The sequence below is a fragment of the Hylaeus volcanicus genome, unplaced genomic scaffold (genome assembly GCF_026283585.1).
Source record: "Hylaeus volcanicus isolate JK05 unplaced genomic scaffold, UHH_iyHylVolc1.0_haploid 12175, whole genome shotgun sequence".
Classification (NCBI taxonomy): Eukaryota; Metazoa; Arthropoda; class Insecta; order Hymenoptera; family Colletidae; genus Hylaeus; species Hylaeus volcanicus.
In genome coordinates, this window is record NW_026533131.1 from 257,965 (window position 1) to 282,991 (window position 25,027).

The 25,027-nt window shown below is 41.0% G+C and overlaps 1 protein-coding gene across 1 annotated transcript; it reads right to left on the bottom strand.

Annotated features, from left to right (window-relative positions):
• Positions 1–464: 464 nt before the first annotated feature.
• Positions 465–1,142, bottom strand: LOC128882752 (uncharacterized). Its single transcript, XM_054134481.1, has one exon. The coding sequence runs from the start codon at positions 1,140–1,142 to the stop codon at positions 465–467; it is 678 nt and encodes a 225-aa protein (XP_053990456.1).
• Between the last annotated feature and the right edge of the window lie 23,885 nt (positions 1,143–25,027).

Below are 25,027 nucleotides of genomic sequence, written 5' to 3' on the forward strand. Positions count from 1 at the left end.
CTCTCCCCTCCGGAGACGCGAGCCTCTCCTTACGGTTCCCTATTCCCCCGTGGTCGTCGGTGATCGTTATATACATTATTTACATCTTATTTACAGTTAAACATTATATATTATACATTATTTACAAGTCAGGGTTCTGTATCACGAGTTCGAACCATGATTTGAACTCGGTGAGCGGGTCGGAGGGAGAAGGGGTTGTTGGTTCAGGGACTGGCTCGGTTGCTGGCGATGGCTGTGGGTCGGGTCCGGCTGCGGGGCCGTCTCAATGTACCGTGGTGGCGAGGCGCCGGGTGTCTCTTCGGCCGGGGGTAGCAAACGTGCCCGCAGTTGATTGCCGGCAATTCGGCGGATGTAAAGTCGGAACCCCCTGATTGTGGGGAGGACGAGGGAGTACGTCCTTCCGAGCCGATCGAGGTTGATGGTTAGATCGCCCTCCTGGGTGCGGGGCAGCTGGCGCTGGGCGGCTACGAAGGTGCACCGAGGTAGCCCCTGAGTTTGCGTGGCCACGGTTCTCTGGCCGCCGGCCGTCCTGGCGGAGCGTCTGCCTGGGTGCCTTGTTCCTCGGTGAGCCCAAGTAGCGGGGAGGTCTGAGTGGTCATCGTCCTGATGACCGGTCGGCTCGGTGGGGGGCTGGTCTGGATGCCCCGATTTTCCCGGGCCGGAAGGGCACGTACGACGGTCGGGAGAACGGACCGCCCTCTCTTGGTCGGTGGTAGCGTGGTGGCGGAGCCGCTCGGGGAGGCTGTGCGTGGGCGTCGATGTGGTGTGGGCGGCCGGCTGGTCGTTGGACGGGGTAGAAAGTTGAGCCGGGGAGCGGTCGGTGGCCCCGAGGCGGCGGTGACGGGAGCCGGTGGGGGTTGGACCGGCGTTGGAGCTGGAGCGGCTCCCAAGCGGGCAAACAGCAGGTCGACGGCGTCCTCGGTTGTGTTGCTGCTCGAGGTCTGGGTTGCAGCAGCGGGAGCGGGCGGTGGCGGGATCGGCGCTGGCGGTGGGATAGTCCCGGAGTGGGCCAGCCGCGTCCTGATGGCGTCCTTGGCCGTGGTGCTGCCTGGCGGTGGCTCGGTCGGCACGCTGGCCGAGGGTGGCCCTGCGTGGTGCGTGAGCGCCGCGGCTTTATCGGGTAGGCTAGGCGGAGGTCGCATCCTTGGTGGAGGTCCGCGTCAGAGCGGTGGGTGCGAAGCGTACCCCACCAACTCCACCGATCGGATCCGCGGCCGGGTCTCCATCGGGCGATTGAGAGTACCCCGTCCCAGGGGTGTCGGCGGTGGCATTGCGGATGAGGACTCAGCGTCGGGGGCGAGTATTTAATTATCTTACGGTGACTTTTGGCTGCGCGAAAATTCTCTTCCGTGGTGGCCATCTGGCGGTGACTGGTGGCACTGGGTGCGTGGGGCTCCTCTTCCGCCTGGCTCGGTTCTTCGTCCGTGGTGGGGGCATTTTTCAAATCTTGCACATGAGCGCGTATCTTGCGGTTGCGCGGACCCTGGAGCAAGACGACCGTTGGCCCGAGGTGTCGTAGCACGCGGCAGGGTCCCCTATATTTAGGCGCCAGCTTGGAGTATGAATGAAGCGGGGTATGAACCGCCGATACCATGACACCATGGCACCATGCCAAGGAAACGGCTTAACTCTTTTAATGAAGTGGGTGCGGGGATCCCCTGGATTGCTCGGACTTTTCCGGGATCGGTGCGGATGCCTTGTCTCGTGACGATATGTCCTAGGTAGAGTAGTTCGCTGCATCCGAATCGACATTTCTCCGGGTTAATTCGGAGGTTCGCGGCTTTTAGTCGTTGGAACACTTCTCGCAAGTTGGCTAGGTGTTCCGTGAAGGTCTTGCCTAAGACGATTATATCGTCCAGGTACGCGAAGCTCCGTGGCGTGAGTCGTGGGCCGATGACATCGTCTAATAAACGCTGGAAGGTGGCGGGTGCCGAGTGGAGGCCAAATGGCATAACCCGGAACTGGTATAATCCTCTACCCGGGACGGTGAATGCGGTAAGCGGTCGGCTGCTTTCTTCTAATGGCATTTGCCAGTACCCATCGACTAAGTCCAGGGTGGAGATGTAGCGTGCCTCGCGGAGTTTCTCCAGGGTGGCCTGAATCTGCGGCAACGGGTATGCGTCCTTTATTGTCCGCTGGTTGACTTGGCGGAAATCTATACAAAAACGGTACTGGCCGGTCTTTTTGCGCACTAGCACCACAGGAGAGCTCCCAGGACTGGCGGACGGTTCAATGATACCCGTAGCTAACATTTTATCTACCTCGAGGTCGATTATGGCCTGCATGGCCGGGTTTCTGGGCGTGTAGCGTTGTTTGGCGGGTTCGGCCCCTTCCTTCAGCCGAAGTCGATGCTGGATCCAGGAGGTTGTGGGTGCGAGGTCTCGAAACCCCGGCAGTTCCGTGTCCAGGAGCTGTTATAATGCCTGCCGCTCGTCTGACGTATAGTTGGTTAACTCGGAAGCTTCCATAGCTTCGTTTACCTCGGCGAATACCTATCGTTGGTCGCCAATCTGAATGGATGTGTGGAGCTTCTCTAGTATATCCACTCCAAGCAATACGGTATGGCTCATAATGGGTAGTACTCATATTGATGCTCCATTATCTGTCCGTTTAAGGAGGCGCGGATAATGATCTCGCCTGTGGTAGCGGCCTGCCGTCCATCAGCAGTGCGGACGGTCTGCGGTGTCGGGTCCCAGGTGGCACCTAGCTGGCAGCAATACCGTGCCAGGTCGCTCCGAATGTATGAGCGAGTGGCCCCAGTGTCCACCAGTGCGGGACAATGATAGCCGCGAACGGCGAAAGTCAGGTAGGCGCGCCCATCTGTCTCTACGGGTTGGTCGGAGGCGCTTCGGATGGGGCTAGCCGAGCGGCGCCTCGGGCGCTGGCTAGGGCGGCGTTTCCCTCCTCTGCGTGACATGGGCAGTCGCTGCTACGGCGTCCGGGGTTGCCGCAGTAGCTGCAGAAGAGCTTCGCGGGCCGTCGGCAGTCTTGGCGAAGATGTCCTCGCTGGCCACAGCGCCAGCAGCAGGAGTTTCGATCGTAGGATCGTGCGACGGGGCGGCTAGTGGTGGCTGGAGGTTGACTCGTAGCCTGGATCGGAGGGCCGATCTCGTACACCTGGGGTCGGTCGGCTGACCGAAAAGTCGAGGGGTGTCGGAGTTCTCGCTGTAGGTCCTCAAACTCCGTGATCTGGGCCAATAGATCGTTTCGGGTATGAATGTCGCATTTCCGAATGAATTGTCGGTACTCCGGCGGAAGGTTCCGATGGCATTGGGCCAGTTCTTCCTCCTCAGTGAATCTCCCGTAGCGTTGAATGAGTGTTTCCATCGCCGTGAGGTAATCTTGGCTGGACTCGCCGCGGCGCTGGATGCGGCGCTGGATTAGCCCGAGAAGCGTGCTCGGGTGGTGGTGTGGTAGGTATTCCTGCCGGAATAGTTCTTCGAAGTCTCTCCACGTTTCCCATCTTCGACGGTGATTGATGTACCACTGCAGTGCGGTACCACGGAGCAGGCATGGCAGGCCATGTAGGGCGGTGGCTGTCAAGTCATAAGTGACCTGTAGGAGTGCCAGTCGGTCCAGAAAGTCGTCCGCCCCTTTGCCGCCGTCGTAGGTGACGCCGCTCTTGCGAAGGACTTCCAGAGTGGTTAAATCAATCGATGGAACGCGGAGCGCCGGCGCTGCCGGTAGGTGCGCGCTGGATGGGGGGATGCCGTCTGGGGAAGAGCCAGGCGGATCGGTTGACTCACCGGCAATTGGTGCTTCTTTTTCCTCGTCCTGGGATTGCATACTGCGGAGACGGTGGACGATGCGGGCCCTCAGCTCCGCGAGGGTGCCGGTGGAGTCCAGCTTGAGGTCGGCGGCGATACGGACCAAATCTTCCTTGCGGTGGAGATAAACCCACCCTATCTTCTGCATTTGGTTTGCCGATCCCTGGTTTGCGGGGTCCCTGTTCGGGCGCCAGTTTTGTCACGATAACGCGGCTCGGTAGCGGTCGAACCGCCGCGAAGGGTTGCGCCGGCTCAGCCGGTCGCCGGGGTTCGCTGAGTACAATATGGAGGTAGTCGTAGGAGTAGGGCCGAGCCCTCGCCGCAGGGGGGGGGGGGGTATCGGTAGTCGCACGCTTCTAGATCGCGATTCTAAGGGTGTACGAACCCTTGCACAAGAATTCGGCGGGTAGTCGGACTGCGGGAAGTGGACTGCTAGAGGGAGGTGCCCCAGGAGGGTCGAATCAGCAGCGCGAGCAAACCTCTTCTTCCGGGGCGAGTGGCCGTGGAGGCCCGAAGACGGTTGTCGGTGCAGACACGTCTTTCGGCGACCAAGGATGTCCCACGCCTCGAGGCCGGAAGCCTCTGAGAGGGGACTAGGGGATAGACGGAGTTGACCGCATTCTCAGAGGGATCTCGTGGTCGTTCTCTTTGAACGTGCTCCGTTGGCGGAATATACGCCGGGAATACAATAAAATGAAACGAAAGCGTTTTAACGGCAAATCGGTATATTAATGCTTGGTGCGTATAGTACTGCTCGTTCAGGCGTTCTGCCTTTGGAGTGTCGCGGTGTCGGTACTTATGCGCGACGTTCTCCACCTTTGCTTGTGAGAGAGCGCCGCGATGTACAGTGACGCTTGGTGCCGGCCTAGCGGCGGTCGGTGACATTATATTTGGGGGGGGGGGGGGGGGCAAATAAGAATCAAGCATGGACGGCGCGAGCGCGAGAGGAGAGGGTCGCGGCTATTATTCGCGTCACAATTTTTACATTAAAATTATTTTGGAATATTGGGAATTGTTAGAAGATAACACGCTAAAATACATATGTATAGGGAAATGATGATAAAATGATTAGTTATGATGAGTTGGATCAAAGAGTAAGAATTTTGGAATGACAATGCTTATAAACATTTAAAAAGAACATAATTTATATTTACAGTACACGTCTATATGCGCAAATATACACTTTCTTACTCCTGTATAATTATGTATAACTATGCTTTACAACCGCCGACTAAACAGTAAACACCGCTTGAAAAGTTATTCGACCCTTATCCGATAATTTCGGATAAAAATAAAAGTACGAAAGAGTGAAACTTCAGTTAAAGATAAAAATGCGAAAATAACCTACGGGTGAATATCTCTGGAGAGAAACCAGGTAACACTAGCCGTCGAATAAAGATACAAATGCGGCAAAGTATCTTAGGGTTAAAACTCTCGGGGAGAAACCAGTTACCTCTAGCGGTCGGTTAAAGTTAAAAATGGGAAAACTACCCAACGAGTGAAATTCTCTGCAGATAAAGCAGGTATCTTTAGCCTTCGAATAAAAATAATTTAAGTTATCTTTATCCTTTGAGTACATTTACTTCGAATACGTTTTTTTATCCGGCTGTCATCGAATAAAGATAAAGTTATGTATCTTTGTTCAATTTTCTATTTAAATAATTTTTTTATCTAAATAAGGTCCATCTCTGCTCTACGGTAAATCGGGTGGATCGAGTAGGTTGGTTGCCGTGAGAGGGAGCGGGAAAGAGCAGGAAGGGGCGTCTTGATAATGTTTCATTATAAAGAAATTATGTAAAGCTGTTACCATTAGAAAGATCTTTCTGAATAAGGGGGAAGGTGTTGTGTGTCCTAGTGGCTCCCCTCGGCGGAATTCTATTAAATTAAGTAACGCGCCAAAATTCAATATTGTACAGGGGTGTAACTGAAGCAATGCACAAGATCATTGTTATGTAAAACCATTGCTGAGGTGTAAATCACTTACTCTTAAAACAAATAATTGATTTGATTGGTTATAAATTTTGTTTTAGAAACAAAAATAACATTTTACTGTTAAAATTATATATTTAATTGGCATTCATTAAACATAACTGTTCGAAGCAAGACATGTTTGTTTAATTTTCATAAATAACTAATAAATTGAAATATTCCTAAACGCCCATACAACAGTATCCCCCTTAAAAAATGCAAGAAAGTAGAAAAAGATGTGAAATTGAAATGAGCAGCCAGTACATGAAGGTCTTTTCCAGTAAAGTGCAAGGTGACACTGTGTAACATAATATCAAATTCGGTGCTTTCCAACTATGCGCAGCTAAAATGCTGTGTCCAACGGTGCAGATGTTCAGACTCTAATGGCAACTCATGTAAACTGACTGCTCCGAACTTTGGCGGTGAAATGAAGAAGCTGAATAATGTATCAACCACAAACTGAGACTGTTTAAACATTTGCCTAGATGTCCGTGGCCTGGAAGTTAAATGCTTGGCGTGGCCAGGCAAGGTCAAGGTTTTGATGTATAAGAATTATCTTAAAATGTAAAATAATGAAAATGCACTCATATTGTCAGCGTTTTAAACTGACAAATTATCTGAAAGCCTGTGAGAGTAGAGGTATCTGCGTCAATGAGTGTCCTTAGAAATATTATAAAACACAATGAAATGAAAACGTACTCATCTTCTCAAAGTTTTAAATTGACAAATTATGTGAAAGTCTGCGGGAGAAATAAAATAATTTTTTGGAAAAAAAATTTAACCGACTTCAAAAAAGTTACAGTGAAAAGTATGAAATAATTTCTAGTTAATTTATATGAATACGCACTAGCTCTAGATATAATTGCGTAAAAGTATTGGAAAATGGAGTGAAAAGTGTGAAATAATTTCTGTTTAAGCTGCATTGTTATTCACCATCGTTTGATGAATTTGGTTAAATTATTAAATACATCATATTAAATGCAATGCACCTTTTTCGGAGGCGGCGCAGATGTAAAAACTTTTTAATTCCGGTTTGGGTTACCTTTTGGTAGAGGCGGCAATATTGAATGCTGTCAATGTATACATGTTTATGACGGAGGGGCGGCAATATTCATTACTGCTAATATATGAACTCTCCTCATGGAAATACTGTATGAATAGGTTTGGGATAGTATTTGGTGGGGGCGGCGATATTGAATAGTGTTAATTAATATGATGTCTAAAGCGGATATAGTAATAGCAATAATTAAAGGCCATATTTTTTGTTTCTCGAACAGAAAGTTAAACCAAGTTTGATAGTATTTATTTTTGGGGATAGCTGAGACGATTCTGAACTACGATTTCGTTTGCAAAAATTTCGAATGGTGTCGAATTATTAACGAAAACGAAGCACTATCCGCAAAGGAAATTGTGGTTCAGAATTGTCTCAACTACCCCCCATTTCCGGTTCTTACACTAATTCAACGACACCCTGTATACTCTACCCATGAAAATACTGTCGGAATAGGTTTGGGATAGTATTTGGTGGGGGCGGCGATATTGAATAGTGTTAATGAATATGATGTCTAAAGTGGATGTAATGATAGCAATAATTAAAGACCATATTTTTTGTTTCTCCGATAGAAAGTTAAACCAAGTTTGGCAATTTTGAATATATTTAATTTTCAATTTTGCGCCGCCTCCGAAAAAGGTGCATTGCATTTAATATGATGTATTTAATAATTTAACCAAATTCATCAAACGATGGTGAATAACAATGCAGTTTAAATAGAAATTATTTCACACTTTTCACTGGATTTTCCCATACTTTTACGCAATTATATCTAATGCTAGTGCGTTCATATACATTAACTAGAAATTATTTCATACTTTTCATTGCATTTTCCCGTACTTTTAAGCAAGTATATCTAGAGCTAGTGCGTATTCATATAATATAACTAGAAATTATTTCATACTTTTCACTGTAACTTTTTTGAAGTCGGTTAAATTTTTTTTCCGTAAAATTATTTTATTTCACTCCTTCTAGTGGCAATCTATAACCAATAGGTTTCATGCAATAACAATAGTTATGAGCAATATACAGGATATCCCAAAAACGTTGGAGGTCCTTGAAAAGGGTTGTTCCGCGAGGGGGGGGGGGGGGGGGTTAAAACAATTTTACCTTAGCGAAAATGCTGCTCGAGGCTTCGTTAAGAAGATATTCCAGAAACAGAAACTCCCGACTAATCAGAGCGCGAGTATGCCGGAGGAGCGGCTGCGGCGCCTATGCTACCGCAGGCGCTCCACTGGCATACTCGCGCTCTGATTGGTTGTGGGTTTCTGTCAATATCTCCTTAACGAAGCCTCGAACAACATTTTCACTATGAAAACGTATGTTTCAAATCACCCCCCGAAACACCCCATTCAAAGACATCCAACATTTTTGGGACACCCTGTATAGTTGCAAATGAGATTTCAGGAATGCTGGAAGGTTATACAAATACGGAATTAATCGGGATCGGAATCGGAATTAATTAATGAACCAAGACAAAAAAATAGGAATTTTGCAATAACAGTAGTTATAAACAATATGAAAAATTCATAAATTTTTGCAAATGTGATCATCGCGTGTTACGTCCCAGCTTATCTGTGACTCTTTCTTGGGATCTTCGTCTTCAATTAAAGAGCTAAAGCTCACGTTAATTGTATTCGCTAACGGGAAAGAGCAATTCGGGATTGCAATGATTGTTTTCAAGGTTTAGCATTTAAATATATAAATGAATATATATTGTTACAAAATAACGAGTTTATATTACAATATCGGTTTTGGGAAATCAAGTATACAATTATGTAGGTACGTTACCGCTTGTCGGTCTTACAGTTTGGTTGTACCAGCTATCTGTTGTGGTCCCAGGGCTGTGCTGTTGCAAGGATCTGTTTGTCGGCAACTATCACTCGCGACACGGGTTTCTACTAATTAACAACGGACTTTCCTCGGTAACGACGCGGCGCACGTACGATTACTCTATCCGTGACTACAATAATTTAGTATTTGATGACCAAAGCGCGACGCTGAGTGGGTGTTCGATTGATGATAAAGGTTCGATGTGATCTTAACCGATTATACGTCGGACTTTCGTAGGTAACGACAACGCGTGAAGTTAACCTGTCCGCGACTACAAGATTTCGGTAATCACCACGATGATAACGTACTGACAGCGGAATAAAAAAGAGCCACCGTGGGGCGTGTCCACGGGTTTATATACTAGCTGATCCTCGCATGGCATGAGGATTTTTGCATCCGTTGAAATCGGGAGGGGTCCGAAGTTCAGCGGATGTGCTGGCGTTGAGTGCTGACGCCTATTTCGCTGATTCGCAGATCCCACGATTCGGTTCCCGAGAAACGGTTTCCGAATCGTATGTCAAGCGCATTTCTAAAAGTATCTGATCTTAACTATTCGCAATGCGAGGTCGATGAAAAGGGACACCGGCAGGGCCGGATGTAACAGCGAAAACCTGTACGGCAGCAAAATGTAAGGGATTTCATCGATTTCAGGCCAAACATTCGTGAAATAGTACGCTTTTTGTGATAACAAGTGATATAAAGTGGTGAAAAACAAAATAAGGACAAATGTTTTGTTATGGGACCAAATGGCAAATACTCTTCCAGATGCAAGAAGTTTCAATCTGATTGGTCCATCCGTCTCGGAGTAAGAAGCAAGACAAAATGTTTCTGTTTAAAAAAAAAAACGGGTAAAAAATGACGAATTACAAAATGTTTCTTTTACGCGACCAACTGTAAGAAATATTCGACAAGATGCAAGAGGTTTCACTCCGATTTCATCAAGCTATCTCGACGTAATCGGCAAGCATACCTAAAAATCACGGTTTTTTTTGCAAAAAAAAACGGGTAAAAAATGACAAATCGCAAAAAGTCTTGATAGCAGGATTACCGGGGGAACATGCTCTACAAGATGCAACAGGATTCATTCCGATTGATCAAGCCATCTCGGCGTAATCGGTGAACAGACATAGAAAAAAAACATGTTGAATTGAGTAACCTCCTCCTTTTCGAAGTCGGTTAAAAATCTTCGTACGGTATTTCCATTGTTACTGCTTCCAAATCCTTGCTTAGGTGTATCAATAATTAATCCAAGCTCATCTCTAAATTTATTTTGGATTGTTAACTTTTCCTGTTGCTTCTTCTGCTTATTTTCTGGTTTATTTCTGACTCCTTCATCTTTGAAACTTAAGTCGTAACTGGTATGTAAAATAAATTCCATAAATCGTATTCTTGCATGTAAAGGTGAAAGACCATATTGATAGTTCCCTTCTACATCTCCACCAGTAGAACTACCAAAATCTTTCGGATTTTTTTGACAAAGAACGAAGGTGGAACTCGATTTAGTATTTGTTAAATGTTGGGTAACTTTTCCATCTATCATTGTTAAGTGCAGTTTATGAAATACTGATATTTCCCTTCCGTGAGCTAAGCATTTTGTGGGGACTAATGAACTAATTGCTTTATTTACAAGTTCAACTTCAGTTTTAATCAATTCTTTCGTTTCTTTCAAATACTGAAACTTGATAGGTCTGCAAAAGTGTGCGGACGAGAGCTGAGGATTTTTCCGTATCAGACTCTCCGTACCAGTGCACTGTAGACGCAGAGGAACCATCGGTGTTATAAACATATTATTGTCTGTCAAGTTTGAACTATCATCCTCACTAATTTTCTGTTTATATTCTCTTTGTCCTGACAAACCATCGCATCCCCACTTACTCACTAAAACTAGACACGTATCATTTAAGGCTTCGATTTCAATCTGGCTTTTAAATTGCAAAATTCTGCTCCCTGTACAATCGAGCAAGTTTTGAAGCGACACTTTTGCGGAAGTAGTGGTAACTTCTTCAGTTTTTGGCAAGCATTCTTCTTTTGCTTGAACAATTTTATTGTAACTTGGTAACGCGTTATGTTTTCTCTTCTTCAATTCGTTTCGTAGCAAAATATCTATCCTTATATATCCTTTGAAAATCCCAAGTCCAGAAACAGAGATAAGGCTTCTTCTGCATTTTGAATGCAGTCCTTAATTTTGGTGAGAAGATCGGGACCAGCTTTATCGACAGCTTCCACAATGGACGCCTTTTCAAATTGTTTTTCCGATTTATAACGTACACAAAGTGCCTGATTCATTACATTAGTTGACAAATTTTCATTGTGCTGTCTTAACTTCTGTCTTTTGGAGACTACCGAACAATTATCCAAAGTTTTCCTTGGTCTACCTTTGATAAATGTACTTGGAAATTCACTCAATCTTCTTGTATAAGTTTTTGTAGTTTTCAAAATTATTCGTTTATTTAACCACGACTGATTGTTCACTTCGAATTTTGATGTAATTCTTGTAGCACTTTTCTATTTTTGTATTAAATTATGAAAATAATGCTTGAGGGGTTTTACTTCACTTATTTCTAAATTATTTACGTTTGCAATATGTCAAGAAAAATTTTCGTATTTACGAAAACCGTTTTCACGAATTAATTGGTATAAATCACGGTATTCACGGTATTCCTTCGCGAATCAGTAGGTGACTGTCTTTTGTTTTCCGTACCTCAAATGTTGCTGAGCCCCTGCCAGGCGGAGGGCTGCGCCCCCTCGACCCCCCGCTAAACTATAAACACCCCTCAGGCTAACCGTGTATATACACACCTGCGTGGTGCGCTGCAGTATTCGTTCCCCCGGACCCCCATTTTTATACTGTATGAATAAAAATCGTGCCTGACTTCCGAAATTTAAAAACCAAGTGTAAACCTAACTTAAATTTAACTATTCTATTTAGTAATTAATGTAATGGGTAAGGTTTACAAAAATGTCATCTCTTGTTTCAATTTTCTTTATTAATGTTATCGGAAGTTGGGAACATTTCTGACATTATTTCAAAAAATTTCATTATACGATCATCAAAACGTATTGTCGACGAAAAAAGTGTTCCGCTAAGTAGCCTACATAATGTGTTCGGCGAGTTCCATACTTCGGAATATTCGCTCGTACTTCTCGCCATACTCTTTCAATGTTTTGCGTGGGAGCATTTGTCTCCGGATCTACGAAATTGAGTTTATGGTTAACTCTTAAGTGCTGAAATCCTTCTTTGTGGAGACAATCGTACGCTTTCCAACAATCGCTAATAATAATTGTGCCAGGTTTGATCCAATTTCGGATCACTTCAAGTAGCGTTTCGGATCATCTGTTGGGAACTGGTACAATAAATATACATTTGCTGAAGCGTTCTATTTCTCCGAATATCTACTGGTCAGTTAACATCCTTCCTTTATTAAATTTTTGTTTACCAATTTTGGCTTCGTCGATCTCAATAATTTCATTCTGACCTCTGAGTGGAACAGAATATTTCTCTGCCCATAGAACACACATTTGACGACAATAACTGGCCCAATCAACTGCCATTTTCGCCGTTATTCGCAGTTCATTTTGTAGAAATTCTTGCCGTGGTGGTTTCAACATTAAATGATAGCCGATAAAGGCACAAATGTCTTGAATGGAAGCATCAAAGCTCAAAGCACTAATTCGTGAGCTGCACTGTATTTTCACTCTTTTTTTATGGCAATTTTTCGAATAATAGATTGCATTACAATAAAATATTAGCTCTTCCCGAATAAACTTCATTGGTTTTTCACTTTTGCACTTAGTACAATACATCTTTCCATGAATCACTCTTTGTTCAATTAAAAAATAAATTAGTGTATCATATCTGCCGCGTAGAGTCAAATATTCACGCAAGTTCATTTTTAATCCGTTGAAAGTAATTCAGTAACGTCATCAGTGTTAAACTAGATTTTTTTCTAAGCCTAAACAATCGCGTAAACAATGGACGCGGACGTGTATTCCGAGCCTAAACAATCGACGACTCCACGCTTACACGCACGCTGCCACGGACGCGTAGCTATACGTAATATTCATTGTAGTAGTAGCAATGATATTTTGCAAATATTTCGGAAACTAAGGCCGAGCGACGGTTATATGTATAGGAAAAAATTGTTCAAAATGTTAATTTCTACAATATATTCAAAAATCATCGAAATCGGTGAGGATGTACCTATTCTCTATAATTACCCACGACTTCTTGACACCGAAATCTTCGGCACGTCTGAATAATTTCTGCAAATGCAGACTGAATGGAACGCTATCCCGTCCATAGTTTAGATCACTGAAAGATCGTGCTTGAGAACAAATATCGCGTCGGTGTATTAATAGTTGCAATGATTACCATGTCATTACTGTATAACGTCATTATGCTGAATAGTACACGAAGCAACGAATTCACCAAGGCTCGGTACTATATCAATCTACAGTAATATTGCTCGTGCAGCAGGTTGAAGTAGATACACCGTTTGATAGCGCTTGTATGTTCCGTGCTCCGAGGCAACTTTTTAACGTCATCGCTTGTCGGAAATTTGTCTTCGACCCGTCGCGATAAGGATGAATCTCGAATATCCACCCTGTGATTGGGATCTTTCGAACATTCTGTCTCGAGTACGGGAATTTCTACTTACAGTGGCTCGAAAAAGTTTCTATACGCAAGGATTTTATTTCCTTTTGCACAGTAAATGAAAAAATAAAGAATTTGTATAAAAGAAAAATTAAGTAATATCTTAATTCGCTATGGTTCGTTGTTTGTTTTTAGTATTTTCTATATAATAAGATAAATAAAAATAAATAATTCATTCTGAGATAATTCAGGGTTGTATATTTAGGATAATTAACATAAACTAAACGATTTTTAACTTGACATAATACTTTAAAACAAAACTTAATTTCGGATACAATTTCAAACGAAATTTAAGAATCAAATCTTTTCTTTGCAAATACAATGATCTTAATTGTAAATCACATGTGATATATTTATATATATCCACACATGTTTTGTAAGCTCGACCTTTGCGCATATTATACACTGGATCTAATCCTCATGAAAAGTTTCGTTTAATTCAACAAATAACACATTCGGTTTCATCTCGAGATTCAGGTGTAGACTTTTTTTCCTTCGTTAGAGGTGTGAAAGTCTTTGATATCTTCCTAATATCTTTGCACTTTTCTACAAAAGTTTTTATATATGGAGATGATATTAAAATCTTACTTTTCTTGGTTCTTCTTTTGCGTGCAGCCAAGTGTCTTTCTGAAGCATTTGGTGAGGCAACAAAATATTATGTAATATTATGCAAATCCGATTAATTAAACCCAAATCCCTGAAATAACCACAATAACAATTACTTCCAGAAATATAATCGCATACTACAAATAGATTAAAATTTGTCCAAACACAAGACAACACATAAAGTTTAATAAATTTTTAATATATCTAAACCACGGCAACTGAATATCTTTTTCAATTGTGATGATATGAAAAATAGAAAATTGAATATCAAATTTTTTTTAATGTGCAATTTGGAAGTGGTCAATACGCTACAGCAAATTTTTTTTTATTTTTCTATTTTTAGATAGTTTTCAAGGTTATCGATTTTTTATATTTATAAGTGCATTTTTTCTGTTATATTACGTAGCTGGGATTAAATAATATTTTACTCAAAAAAAAAAATGGAACCCAGGATGGTGAAACCAACCGAAACAACAAATAAACCATGCAAAATAAATTTTGCATATAACATTTTAAAATTAATGATGTGCACATGGTGGAGTTGTAACATGGCCCTCGCATTCTTCGGATCTCACTACAATAGTAATCATTGGCGTAAGGTTAACCCTCGAATGGATTTCTTTTTTTGAAAGAATTTTTTACAACAAGTTTTTTACAACGAATAATCAACAACACAAAGAAAATAAAAAACAGAATAGTTAGAGCTTATGCTGCTATTAATTCAGAGACATTAATAAAAGTACATTAATAAAAGTACGTTTACTATCTTCATTTTATTGTTTATAAAATTTTAAGGCCGAAATTGCAAAATCAGGCCTTAGAGTCGCATCCGCCAAAGTGTAACGAATATATTAAAACAAGAATTATTAGAAAATATTGCTTCTTTGCTTCAATATCTTGAAAAAAAATCATGCTAGCCTAAATCGCCCTGTCCTCGTCTTTCCTGCAATTGTTGTATCGCCCTCTCTGTCCTTGTCCCGGAGTTTCCTACTTTTTCCGCAACTGTCGCTGAAGTCAACTCGGAATTTGGCTCTGGCTCCTAGCAGGCCCGTGCCTTCGACGCTGAGATATTTGGAGTTCGGTCGGGAAGGGCTTATATAGGAATGTTAGGCGGGACCATTGAGCTCTATCCTAACTGGAGTGTGAACTGTGAGATAGAAGCCGGCCCGAGAGAGATGCAAGATGAGTAGTTCCGGTACTATCCTATAGCAAATTTATGTGTGGAGAGAGCAGACTCCTCTTTGTTTGCTTTTCGCGGCACTAGGAATTATTTGATACGTAAAAAACATATTCGTACAGATTTGAACTTTATTTCCTTTTTATTTATATATAAAAGATAGAATCATTAATAATAATGACATAATAATGAAATAGTATGCATAATTTACATACCATAATTTAGATCATACAAATATATACAATCTGGTATAGAGCTAAATTTTATTATTTGTCACAATTCAATTTATATTGTATTTATCTAATTTTATGCGGAAAAGAATCTGAAAATAGAATTATTACGGCTATGTAATGCTTTAGGTCTACAATGCATAAAAACAAACGTTTAATTATAAGTGTATTTGCTATCCATACATAAATTAATGTTACAAACAAAAATATGAACCATACGTAAGAAAAACACCAAACGCATGTAAGGAAAATATATCTATAGAACAGTTAACTGTAGATACTTATGCGAGTATGATGTATTTAAATCAAAACCAAAGCTAATATATGTACGGAGGAAGTAAATATGAAAGAAATATGTGCAGAAGAAATATATATGCCAAAACGAAATATATACAAAAGATACATACGAAAGAAATATATACAAAAGATTCAGTGAATCATACATGCGAAAATAAAATAATTCTATGTAGTTTTTGTCGAAGATGAATACACGCACCTAAGTTTCTTTCTGTAACTTTTTTAGCGTGTGTAATAATTCTAATATTCAAATAAGTATTTGTAATTAATTTTAAAATCTGTAATTCATGTAGCTCATTAAAACCTTGACTTTCAATTACCGGGTGCGGGGGTGTAAATAAATTGATAATAACGTCACTAAATTTGTTGCAAACAACTGAAAACAAGCGGTGCTTAAAGTTATTTTTTATAAGCCCTTGCAAATGAATTTCAGCTCTGAAAACTGTTTCAGCATATTTAATGATATTATACGCAGCTTTAGAAGGAAAGTGTAATTTTCCTCGACTTACAAATGTCGTAAAGCTACATAAATTTTTATTCGGAGCATATGTATGATTCATATTTGTCAATGGTTGGAGTAAGAATTTTTTACAATCTTCACAGGAAATGTTTGAAACTATTTTTTTAACAACGAACCCCGTTATATAAAATAAAATGCTGATTGTTGAGCAATACTACGCTTTACTGTACGAAATTCCAAAATTGGTAAGGATTCGCTATTTTCCAGCAGACAATTTCCATTTTTACTTCCCGAAACGCTGTGTCTAAATAACAATTTACGCATTGCCCACATTAACTGAAGACAATTGGGATTGTCGTTCCAGCCTCCGCGAGATCTAATACATGAAAAAAAAAGTTCCAAATGATCCTGAGAGCATTTGTACGCTAAAATGTATTTCATATTTTGTTCTTTTGTAAGTAATGTAATACTTAAATCGACCAAGCTAAGCATGTTCATTAAGGGGTTAGTCGCAGTCAGGAAAATGGAAACGGACAGTTTCTTATGTGTTTTTTTAATGTATTAAATAATAATTTTTACTAATGAAATGTAAATATATTACAAAGTATGTCTTAAAGAACTATAAAAGAATTTTTGTTTTAAAAAAAGGTTAATTCATTTCGTCGTAACAGGGGATGGCATCGGTGGCCACTTGATTTGCGGTGAGCAAGATTTCTTCAAACTGGTGCACCTGAAAACAAAACTACAGGTAGATTTAGAAAATATATTAGACTAACGGGTCCCTGATCGAAGAATTTTTTATTTTCTTGTATACTTTTTTTTATCCTGTATTGAATCGCTTAATTTTAGTGGAAAAATTGAAAATCAACTTCAAATGTACGCCATCTTGTTTTAAATTAATTGTTTCCAAAATCCTTCGTTCAGGGACTTAGATAGATTAATCTATTTTCGAAATCTACCTTTGTTTTTGTTTTCAGGTAAACCAGTGTAGAGAAATCTATGTAGAAATCTATCTATGTTTTTAAATCATCGTCTACGTTATCGGCTGTTATGACGATATAAATTAAACGTTTCTTAAAACAAAAAATGTTTTTTAGTTCTTTAAAATATGCTTTATAATATACTTACTTGTTACTTATGCAAATTATTATTTAATAACTAAAAAAAAATCACAAAGAAATGTCGTTTTTCCTCTTCCTGACTGTGACTAACCCCTTAAGAAGCCAACTGCAAAAGTTTTTCTTCGATGGAACAAAATGTTTGTTCCGCGAATCTGTAATGTTTTTATATATTCCACTGTAGTTGAGAAAAAGTTTTCTCTAAGTTCTATATTGTGTGGAAATATACGACTTTTGAATTCTTTACCAAATGAGGATTGGCTGTTCATTATATCAAACAACCGATCAAAAATTTGAATAAATTCGGTAGTGGCTTCACTACCTGCAAACCGCGGATCACCGGTATTCCTAAAATAATCAATAGCGTCAGCAACGCTGCTACTGATGATTTGCGCCGCGAGTCGAACATTCATTTTTGTATTATAAACATTAATGTGGGCTGCAAATATTCTGTTAGCGAATTAAAAATCTTCTGCTTCTTGTAATGTGTGTAATTCCTGAATATATTTGAAGGATATTACACCCTTTGGCGACGTGATAATTTCTTCCGCCATAGTATTGTGGCATAATTTAATCATGTGGCATGCATCTAATATGCAATAAACTCTACTGTCTATTGTAGGGTGTTTAAATGATGTGATCATATTTGAAGTAGATAAATTACATCCTAACAATTCAATTATTTTTATATTTGTTGCACACTCATCACATGTTATGGAGCGTACCGTTATTCCTACTTCTTGTCTAGACTCTAGACTCTAGAGACGCGGTAGCGTCTCGGCGCCAAGTACATGAAAAATTATCCGTCACCGCGTATATACTGGCGTTGGAGCTACCACGTATCTTTTACAGGAGAGATGATCCATTCCAACCTAACCTGAATCTTCTTTCATGAATATCTCAACACGCCTACAGTATTTTCTAAATTTAAAGGCATTCTTCTTATGTAAACCGCATATAAGCTTTCGAATAAAACCAAAATCAATAAAATCGGTCTACGTACAACTGAGATATCGTAATATCATGTCATGAATCTGTCAAAAACGGTATTTTTCGTATGATTTTTCCGTTGTCAACCCTTAGCCAATCGGAGCTAAGCAAAAACCAAATGTCGTTCGTCGATTCCCGGAATCATTCGGTTCGGCATGGCTCGACGGCCATCGAGCGTCGAGAGTCGAAATAGATGTCATCATTCATAACCTGCCAAGTGTCAAAAGTTTTTCCACTATTGCATTATTAATTATATTTATATCAGCAAAATGTTATCAATTTAGACTTTTTATGTAGGGTTCAATAACAAATTGCAGCCAGTATTGTAAGGTGTTGATCAATCTTGACTACAAGGTAAGTTGTCAAAATCTGAATTGCCAGATACCTTTATTCATACAGAAAACTGTTTTTAATATAGATCCATACCACCAAAGTGTTTCGAATTTAAACTTTTTATGCAGAGCTTATACAAATGAAGGGAACCACAGGCTTGGAGGTTATTCGGTAACAAATTGCAGCAACTGTTGTAAAATGTTTATCCATTTTTATTACAAGGTAAGTGGTCAAAATCTAAATTGTCAGGTTCCTTCATTCATACAGAATAGATCCGTACCACTAAAGTGTTTTTAATTTAGACTTCTTATGTAGAGTTTACAGAAATATCTATTTTATTTTTATAAATTTAAAACAGATTCTATATAATAAATGATTTGTAAAAAGAAGTGAGATCTGATAAAAAACTTCAAAAAGGTAAAAAAATTACGCCAAGTACTTGAAAAAGTGGAGGACTCAAGAGGTTATCATTGAAAAATAGAAGATAACCCTTAAAAAACTACAAGAAAGTAGAAAAAGATGTGAAATCAAAAAGAGCTGCCAGTACATGAAAGTCCTTTCCAATAAAGTGCAAAGGCGACACTGTGTAACACAATGTAAAATTCGGTGGTTTCCAACTATGCGCAGCTAAAATGCTATGTTCAACAATGCGGACGTTCAGATCCTAATGACAATTCATGTAAAGTGACTGCTCCGCACTTTGGCGGTGAAATAAAGAAGCTAAATAGCGTATCATCCATAAACTGAGACTGTTTAGAAATTAGCCTAGATTTCCACAGCCTGGAAGTCAAATGCTTGGCGTGGCCAGGCAAGGCATTCTTAGATCATCAATACCCATACTTTCTCTCTCATAGACTTTCAGGTAATTTGTCAATTTAAAACTCTGACAATATTATGAGTACACTTTCATTTTATTGGGTTTTAAAATATTTCTCTGGTCATTCATCGATGCCAATACCTGTACGCTTGCAAGCTTTCAGATAAAAAAAAATATTCGCAAATCACGTTCTGTTATTTCGGGGAAATCAAGCAAATTTCCAGATGTTATTTTTTGAAACGGAGTCTTCCGTCTATTCCAGCGATGTGTCTCGGCTGCCACTCCCAAGGTATTTTCTTTTTCTTTTTGTTCCGAAATTCTTGAAATGATTTCTTCGGAAAGTTCTAAATCACTATGTAAACGCTTCCCAAACATATTTTGTAAAAAACAGGCTATTCGGAAGAATGACCGTACTATCGGAAGCAACTTATTATCTAATTGGTGAATAGGCGATATATTGATATTCTAGGCGGCTGAATTTATATATTAACGGCGCCAAGCGGACTGACCAGCGCAACGTGCTCCACGTTAGTGTGTGACAGCTTCAACCGTCGAGATGAGATAGTAAACTCATCTTTGACAGGTATCGCTTATTGTTCAACTCATTTGCCAACTCGAATTGACTCTATAAACAATGCATCAGCTCATTTTGTGTTTACTGCTCTATTGTGTGTGATTGCAACGAATTTTTGGATAGACGAGAATAAACGTTTTTATACTACAACCAAGACCGAGAGCATTCATTTCTGCAGTCCGCGCGAACCTAACACCCGTTCGCGAACAGCTATTCACATCCAAAAAAAAAACTCAGAATTTCCTGTTAATCCTTGAGAACTAAAAGTTTTGCAGACTATAAACGCAAATAAACGAAATAACAAAATACCCACTGAAAACCTTAATAGCAAAAAAAAACAAGTCCATAGAATAAGGCATATACATATAAATTCACAACAATGACGTATCTAAAAATTAAGTATTCATTGATGTCTTTTTCGACATTTCTAATGCTTTAACTTTTATATTATTTCATACATGTTGATACATACTATTTTGAACATGTATATAATGACCAGTCGATGCAGTAAAAACATATCAACAACCCGAATATATTACTCCTCTGCGCATGAAAGGTAGGAAATAACGATTTATAATTTTTTTATGTGATACACCTCTACAAAAAATTTGAAAAAATTATACATTGATAATGATAGTAAAATATTATAACTGTGACTATATAAACATGGTCACATGAAAAATTAAGGTAATGATACAAACAAATGTCGGTTTTTGATTTTTCCAACATCGTTCCACCAATTCCAAAAATCTGAAAAAATTATAGATTAACAATCATAACAAAACACTAACAGAGTAAAAATATAAACGTGGTCATTTTATAATTTCTATAAAAAAAAAATTATTTTTATACTTCTTGAATTTTTTAAAACTCCATTTTGCAGTGAAAAATTCTTTAAAAATTCACACACGCGTATGCTATAAAGTAGAATATCTCTAATTTCTTTCAAAATTTTTTATACGGTATAACAAAAGATATACAGCTTAAACTGTAAATTGCGTTTTGCACTGTAACTACCATTTCAATAGGGTATCGGGTTGAAACTTGGTGCAAATGATTTTCTTTTAACACTCTATTGATTGGTATGTTCATTGATCACTTTGGCACAAGGGCACTTTTGACCCCCTTATCCGGCTATACCTTTTCTAAACAGTCTCAGTTTGTGGATGATACGCTATTTAGCTTCTTCATTTCACCGCCAAAGTGCGGAGCAGTCACTTTACATGAATTGTCATTAGGATCTGAACGTCCGCATTGTTGAACATAGCATTTTAGCTGCGCATAGTTGGAAACCACCGAATTTTACATTGTGTTACACAGTGTCGCCTTTGCACTTTATTGGAAAGGACTTTCATGTACTGGCAGCTCATTTCGATTTCACATATTTTTGTACTTTCTTGTAGTTTTTTATCGGGATCTTCTATTTTTCAATGATAACTCCTTGAGTCCTCCACTTTTTCATGTACTTGGCGTAATTTTTTTACTTTTTTGAAGTTTTTTATAATATAATTACAGCGTTATTCAAAATTTGTGATTGAACTTCTGCAACTATTTTATTTAAAAAGGATAACGCAATAGGAACTTTAAATTTGTTATGATAAGAAACAATTTGAAGAACCAATACTTCTGTTGCTACCTCTTTGGAATCTACTTATATGGGCGATACCACCGTAGTCGACATACCGTCGGTATTTGTCGCAGCTTTTGTCGAATATAATCTCGCTACGAATAGCCATGCTATCAAACAGCAGCGCAACATCCTTCAAACATTCATCCTTTGTTATTTGTTCTTTTAACCCTTTGCTTACGGCAGTACGCGCCGCGGAAGTGACGCCACTGAACGGGGCATCGTGCCGTGAAATGTGCCGCACCCATACATACAGGTCATCCCGCGGGCCCGCGGTCGGCTATAGTTGGACCCGTACACACAGGACGTCGCACGGCTGCCGACCATAGTCGGCACCCGTACACACAGGTCGTCACGCGGCCGCCGACTATAGTCGGCATCCGTAACGAAAGGGTTAAGAAATTAATCACCTCCGTGCAAAAAAGCCTGGTTCACAATTAAAGCTACTTAGCCACTTCGTAGCATCGAATTATACGGTAGATTAAATTTGCTCCGTATAAAGTGATAAGCTTTTGGCGAATAAAAATTTAAAGTTAATGCGAAACTTGTAATTTCATCCGCATAACGTTTCTTTTTTACGGTTGCAAATGAATTGCGCATTTCATGCTTAAGCAAATCAAAGGAAAAGCCTTGAAAACGGTTGTGCTATAACTCCTCGACTGATTCATTACACACACCTATTTCTTTAAAATGTTGAATAATGTTAGTCATGTTGTTTAATTTGGTTTCTCGTCGCTGCAATCGTTTTTGCAGCACTCTAACTTTGTTCCGCAACTGCATTACTTCCTCTGATGGTGGTAAATACCTATCCTCTGTTTGGACACCAATGTCCTTTTTCATTGAGGTACTCGTTTCTTCCTGGAGCAATAAAATTTAGATTAAATTTTCAATGTGGCTTTTGGAAATAAAATTATGACGACATAAGGGATTTTTATTTGACTCCTATCAACTAACACCTTACAATTTGGTTCAGGCACACCTTTACACATTAGCATTCAAATTGAAGACTTACGTACCATACTAGTCCTCGAAGTTTGACACGACACATTAGCTGTTGATGTTCGACATACTAAATTACTACTCGACTTTCACAAACCCTATTAGTATGTGAAACTAAAGGTTCGCATGCTATTACCTATAAAATAAAAAATATTTATAATTATTGGATATGTATTTACATATTATATTACGTATTGTGTGTTTACATACCTCATTCAACTGAGTAGTCATTACTGTAGAATTCAAACTAACTGAGCTACGGAAATCATAATTAAACAATGTAGGGACTGCTTGTGGTTTCAATCGACGCAGAACAGTTGCAGTTGTTGTGGGCTGGAAAGATTCGGGTGTAAAATGCTTGCTACAGATTGTACTGAATTTCGTGATTTTCAGCTGCAAGCTCGGAGATATTGCTGCGACAAATTTTAAGTTCGTCTGGTTTTGTTGGGAATCTAGTAACAAGCAAAATTACGCTTTTAATAATAAGAAATTAAACTTTTCGTTACATGAAATATGCAATTATGTTTTCACTTTTACTTACTTATGAAAACTAACGTCGGAATTTAGCTTTGACGAATTTCTACAATTTTTAATACAACACGCTTTGCCCATTTTTTCTCACAATATCTATCGCACACGTTATCACTTAAAGTAACTCACTCGACAATGCTCAGCGATGCTCGGATAGGTTATGTTACGGCGTATGTTTGTTCCCCCTCTACAAATAAATTTGCTGTAGGATAATACCGGAACCACCTATTTCGCCTCTACTTCTTCCTACAGGAATTCACACTCCAGTTAGGATAGAGCTCAATGGGCGGGACCGAGTACTTGTGAGAAACGCGCGGGCCGCGCGGCTTTCCTCTGGTGGTGAGGAGCGGAGGTGCCACCACAATGGTTTGACGAGAACGAGTAAGGTCCGTGATAGGCGAGCGAGCCCTCTTCATTTTGTAAGTAACAGTAGAGTTTTTCTTTCGTTTGTTCGCGCGTGTCAGTGATCAGTATGCCTCCATGCGGTCCCCCGTAGGAAACATCCTAACCGAATTGGACCCTGAAGCCAACTGCACCCAGATAGGGCCCACGTGTTGGGGTCTCATTTGTTGTGTGCGTGCGAGTGAGCGGATCGTATGTGTGTGTGTGTCCGCGAGCGTGGTTTCCGTCTGCGACAGGACCACCCCCTGCAGGCGAGAACCCATGGAGTTCCCTCCGTTCGTTTCGTGTATCTCCCACGTGACCTTCCGCGTTTTGAGAACGCGCCGCGTTTCGAAGGAAAGGGCCCCTTCAAAACACGAGGCCTTTCCGACCTCCCTTGACCCCCTCTATCCTCTAGAGCAGCCGGAAGGGCGAGGATATACGGACGCGTGCAATTGGCTCTGACGCCCATTTTTGGTATAAATCGTCCGTGGAATTTGTACACAGAGCGTGTTGAACACAGCTTTCTCTGGCTGTCACAAAATTAACACCCAACGTGGGGCTTTAGAGAACAGGGCTCAGGGGAGATCGGAAAGGAAAAATAAAACTTTGATCCGCGAATGTTTCAAAAGGCTTGTATTACCCAAACTTTATCCTCGCAAAGGGAATTCCGCGGTATACACACCGCAAAGGAAAACGGTGTGGCGACTACACGCCGAATAGGAATTATACAACGAAGCGACGAAAACGAAATGAAAAGACCAGCGCGACTTAATTCCACGGGACGTCGCATACAAGCTATACGCCCTAGAATCAAATACAAGAAAAAAGTATATAACGCCGGGAACCAACGGTCTTGCGTTTCGAAGGGGCCCTTTCGTTCGAAACGTGGTGCACTCTCAATCCGCGAAAGGTCACACGGGAGATACGCGAAATGAACAAAGGAAACTCCAAGGGTTCTCGCCTCCGGAGGTGGTCCTGTCACAGACGGAAAAGTGCACTGCTGCATGCTCGTGTACACGACCTCTGGATCCGCTTTCTCACACTCACACACAAAGGAGTCCCAACCAGTGGACTCTACCTGGAAGCTGCCGGCGGCCTCGGGATCCAAGTTTTGCAGTGATCCTCGCTGGAGGACCGTATGGAGGACACGTCTGACACCTCACTCGCGACTCAAAAGAGAACTAGACAAAATTTTCTTCAAGCGGCGAAGAAAGGGACGCTCGCTCCCATATCGCACGTGTTCCTCTGACCGTTAATTCCCTAATCTCCGACACACTCTTCCGCGCTTCCTTTCGTCGCCAACTTACGGCTCACCCCACCTAGGAGATTTTGGGCTCCTTTTGGTAGGTCACCATCTCGACGTCCCGCCAGAATGGCTCAGCCGTCAGTTTCTCCGGGGCAGCTTGGGGAGTGGGGCGATAGCGGCAGAACATTGCTGGAGGGTCGGCTGGTTGTGCTGGTGGTGGCCATACCGGGGTTTCTCCTTAGGTGGAGGACAGTGTCCTCAACAATGATGGGTCGCTTTTGACCTGTGACATTATTACCCTTGAAGTAGCGATATTAAGGGAGTCGACTTCCGTGCCTTTATGTGCTCGTACGCACTCATACAGC

Excerpts from the sequence above, each read along its gene's own strand:
- LOC128882752 (XM_054134481.1), bottom strand. The coding sequence starts at position 1,142 with ATGCGACCTCCGCCTAGCCTACCCGATAAAGCCGCGGCGCTCACGCAC.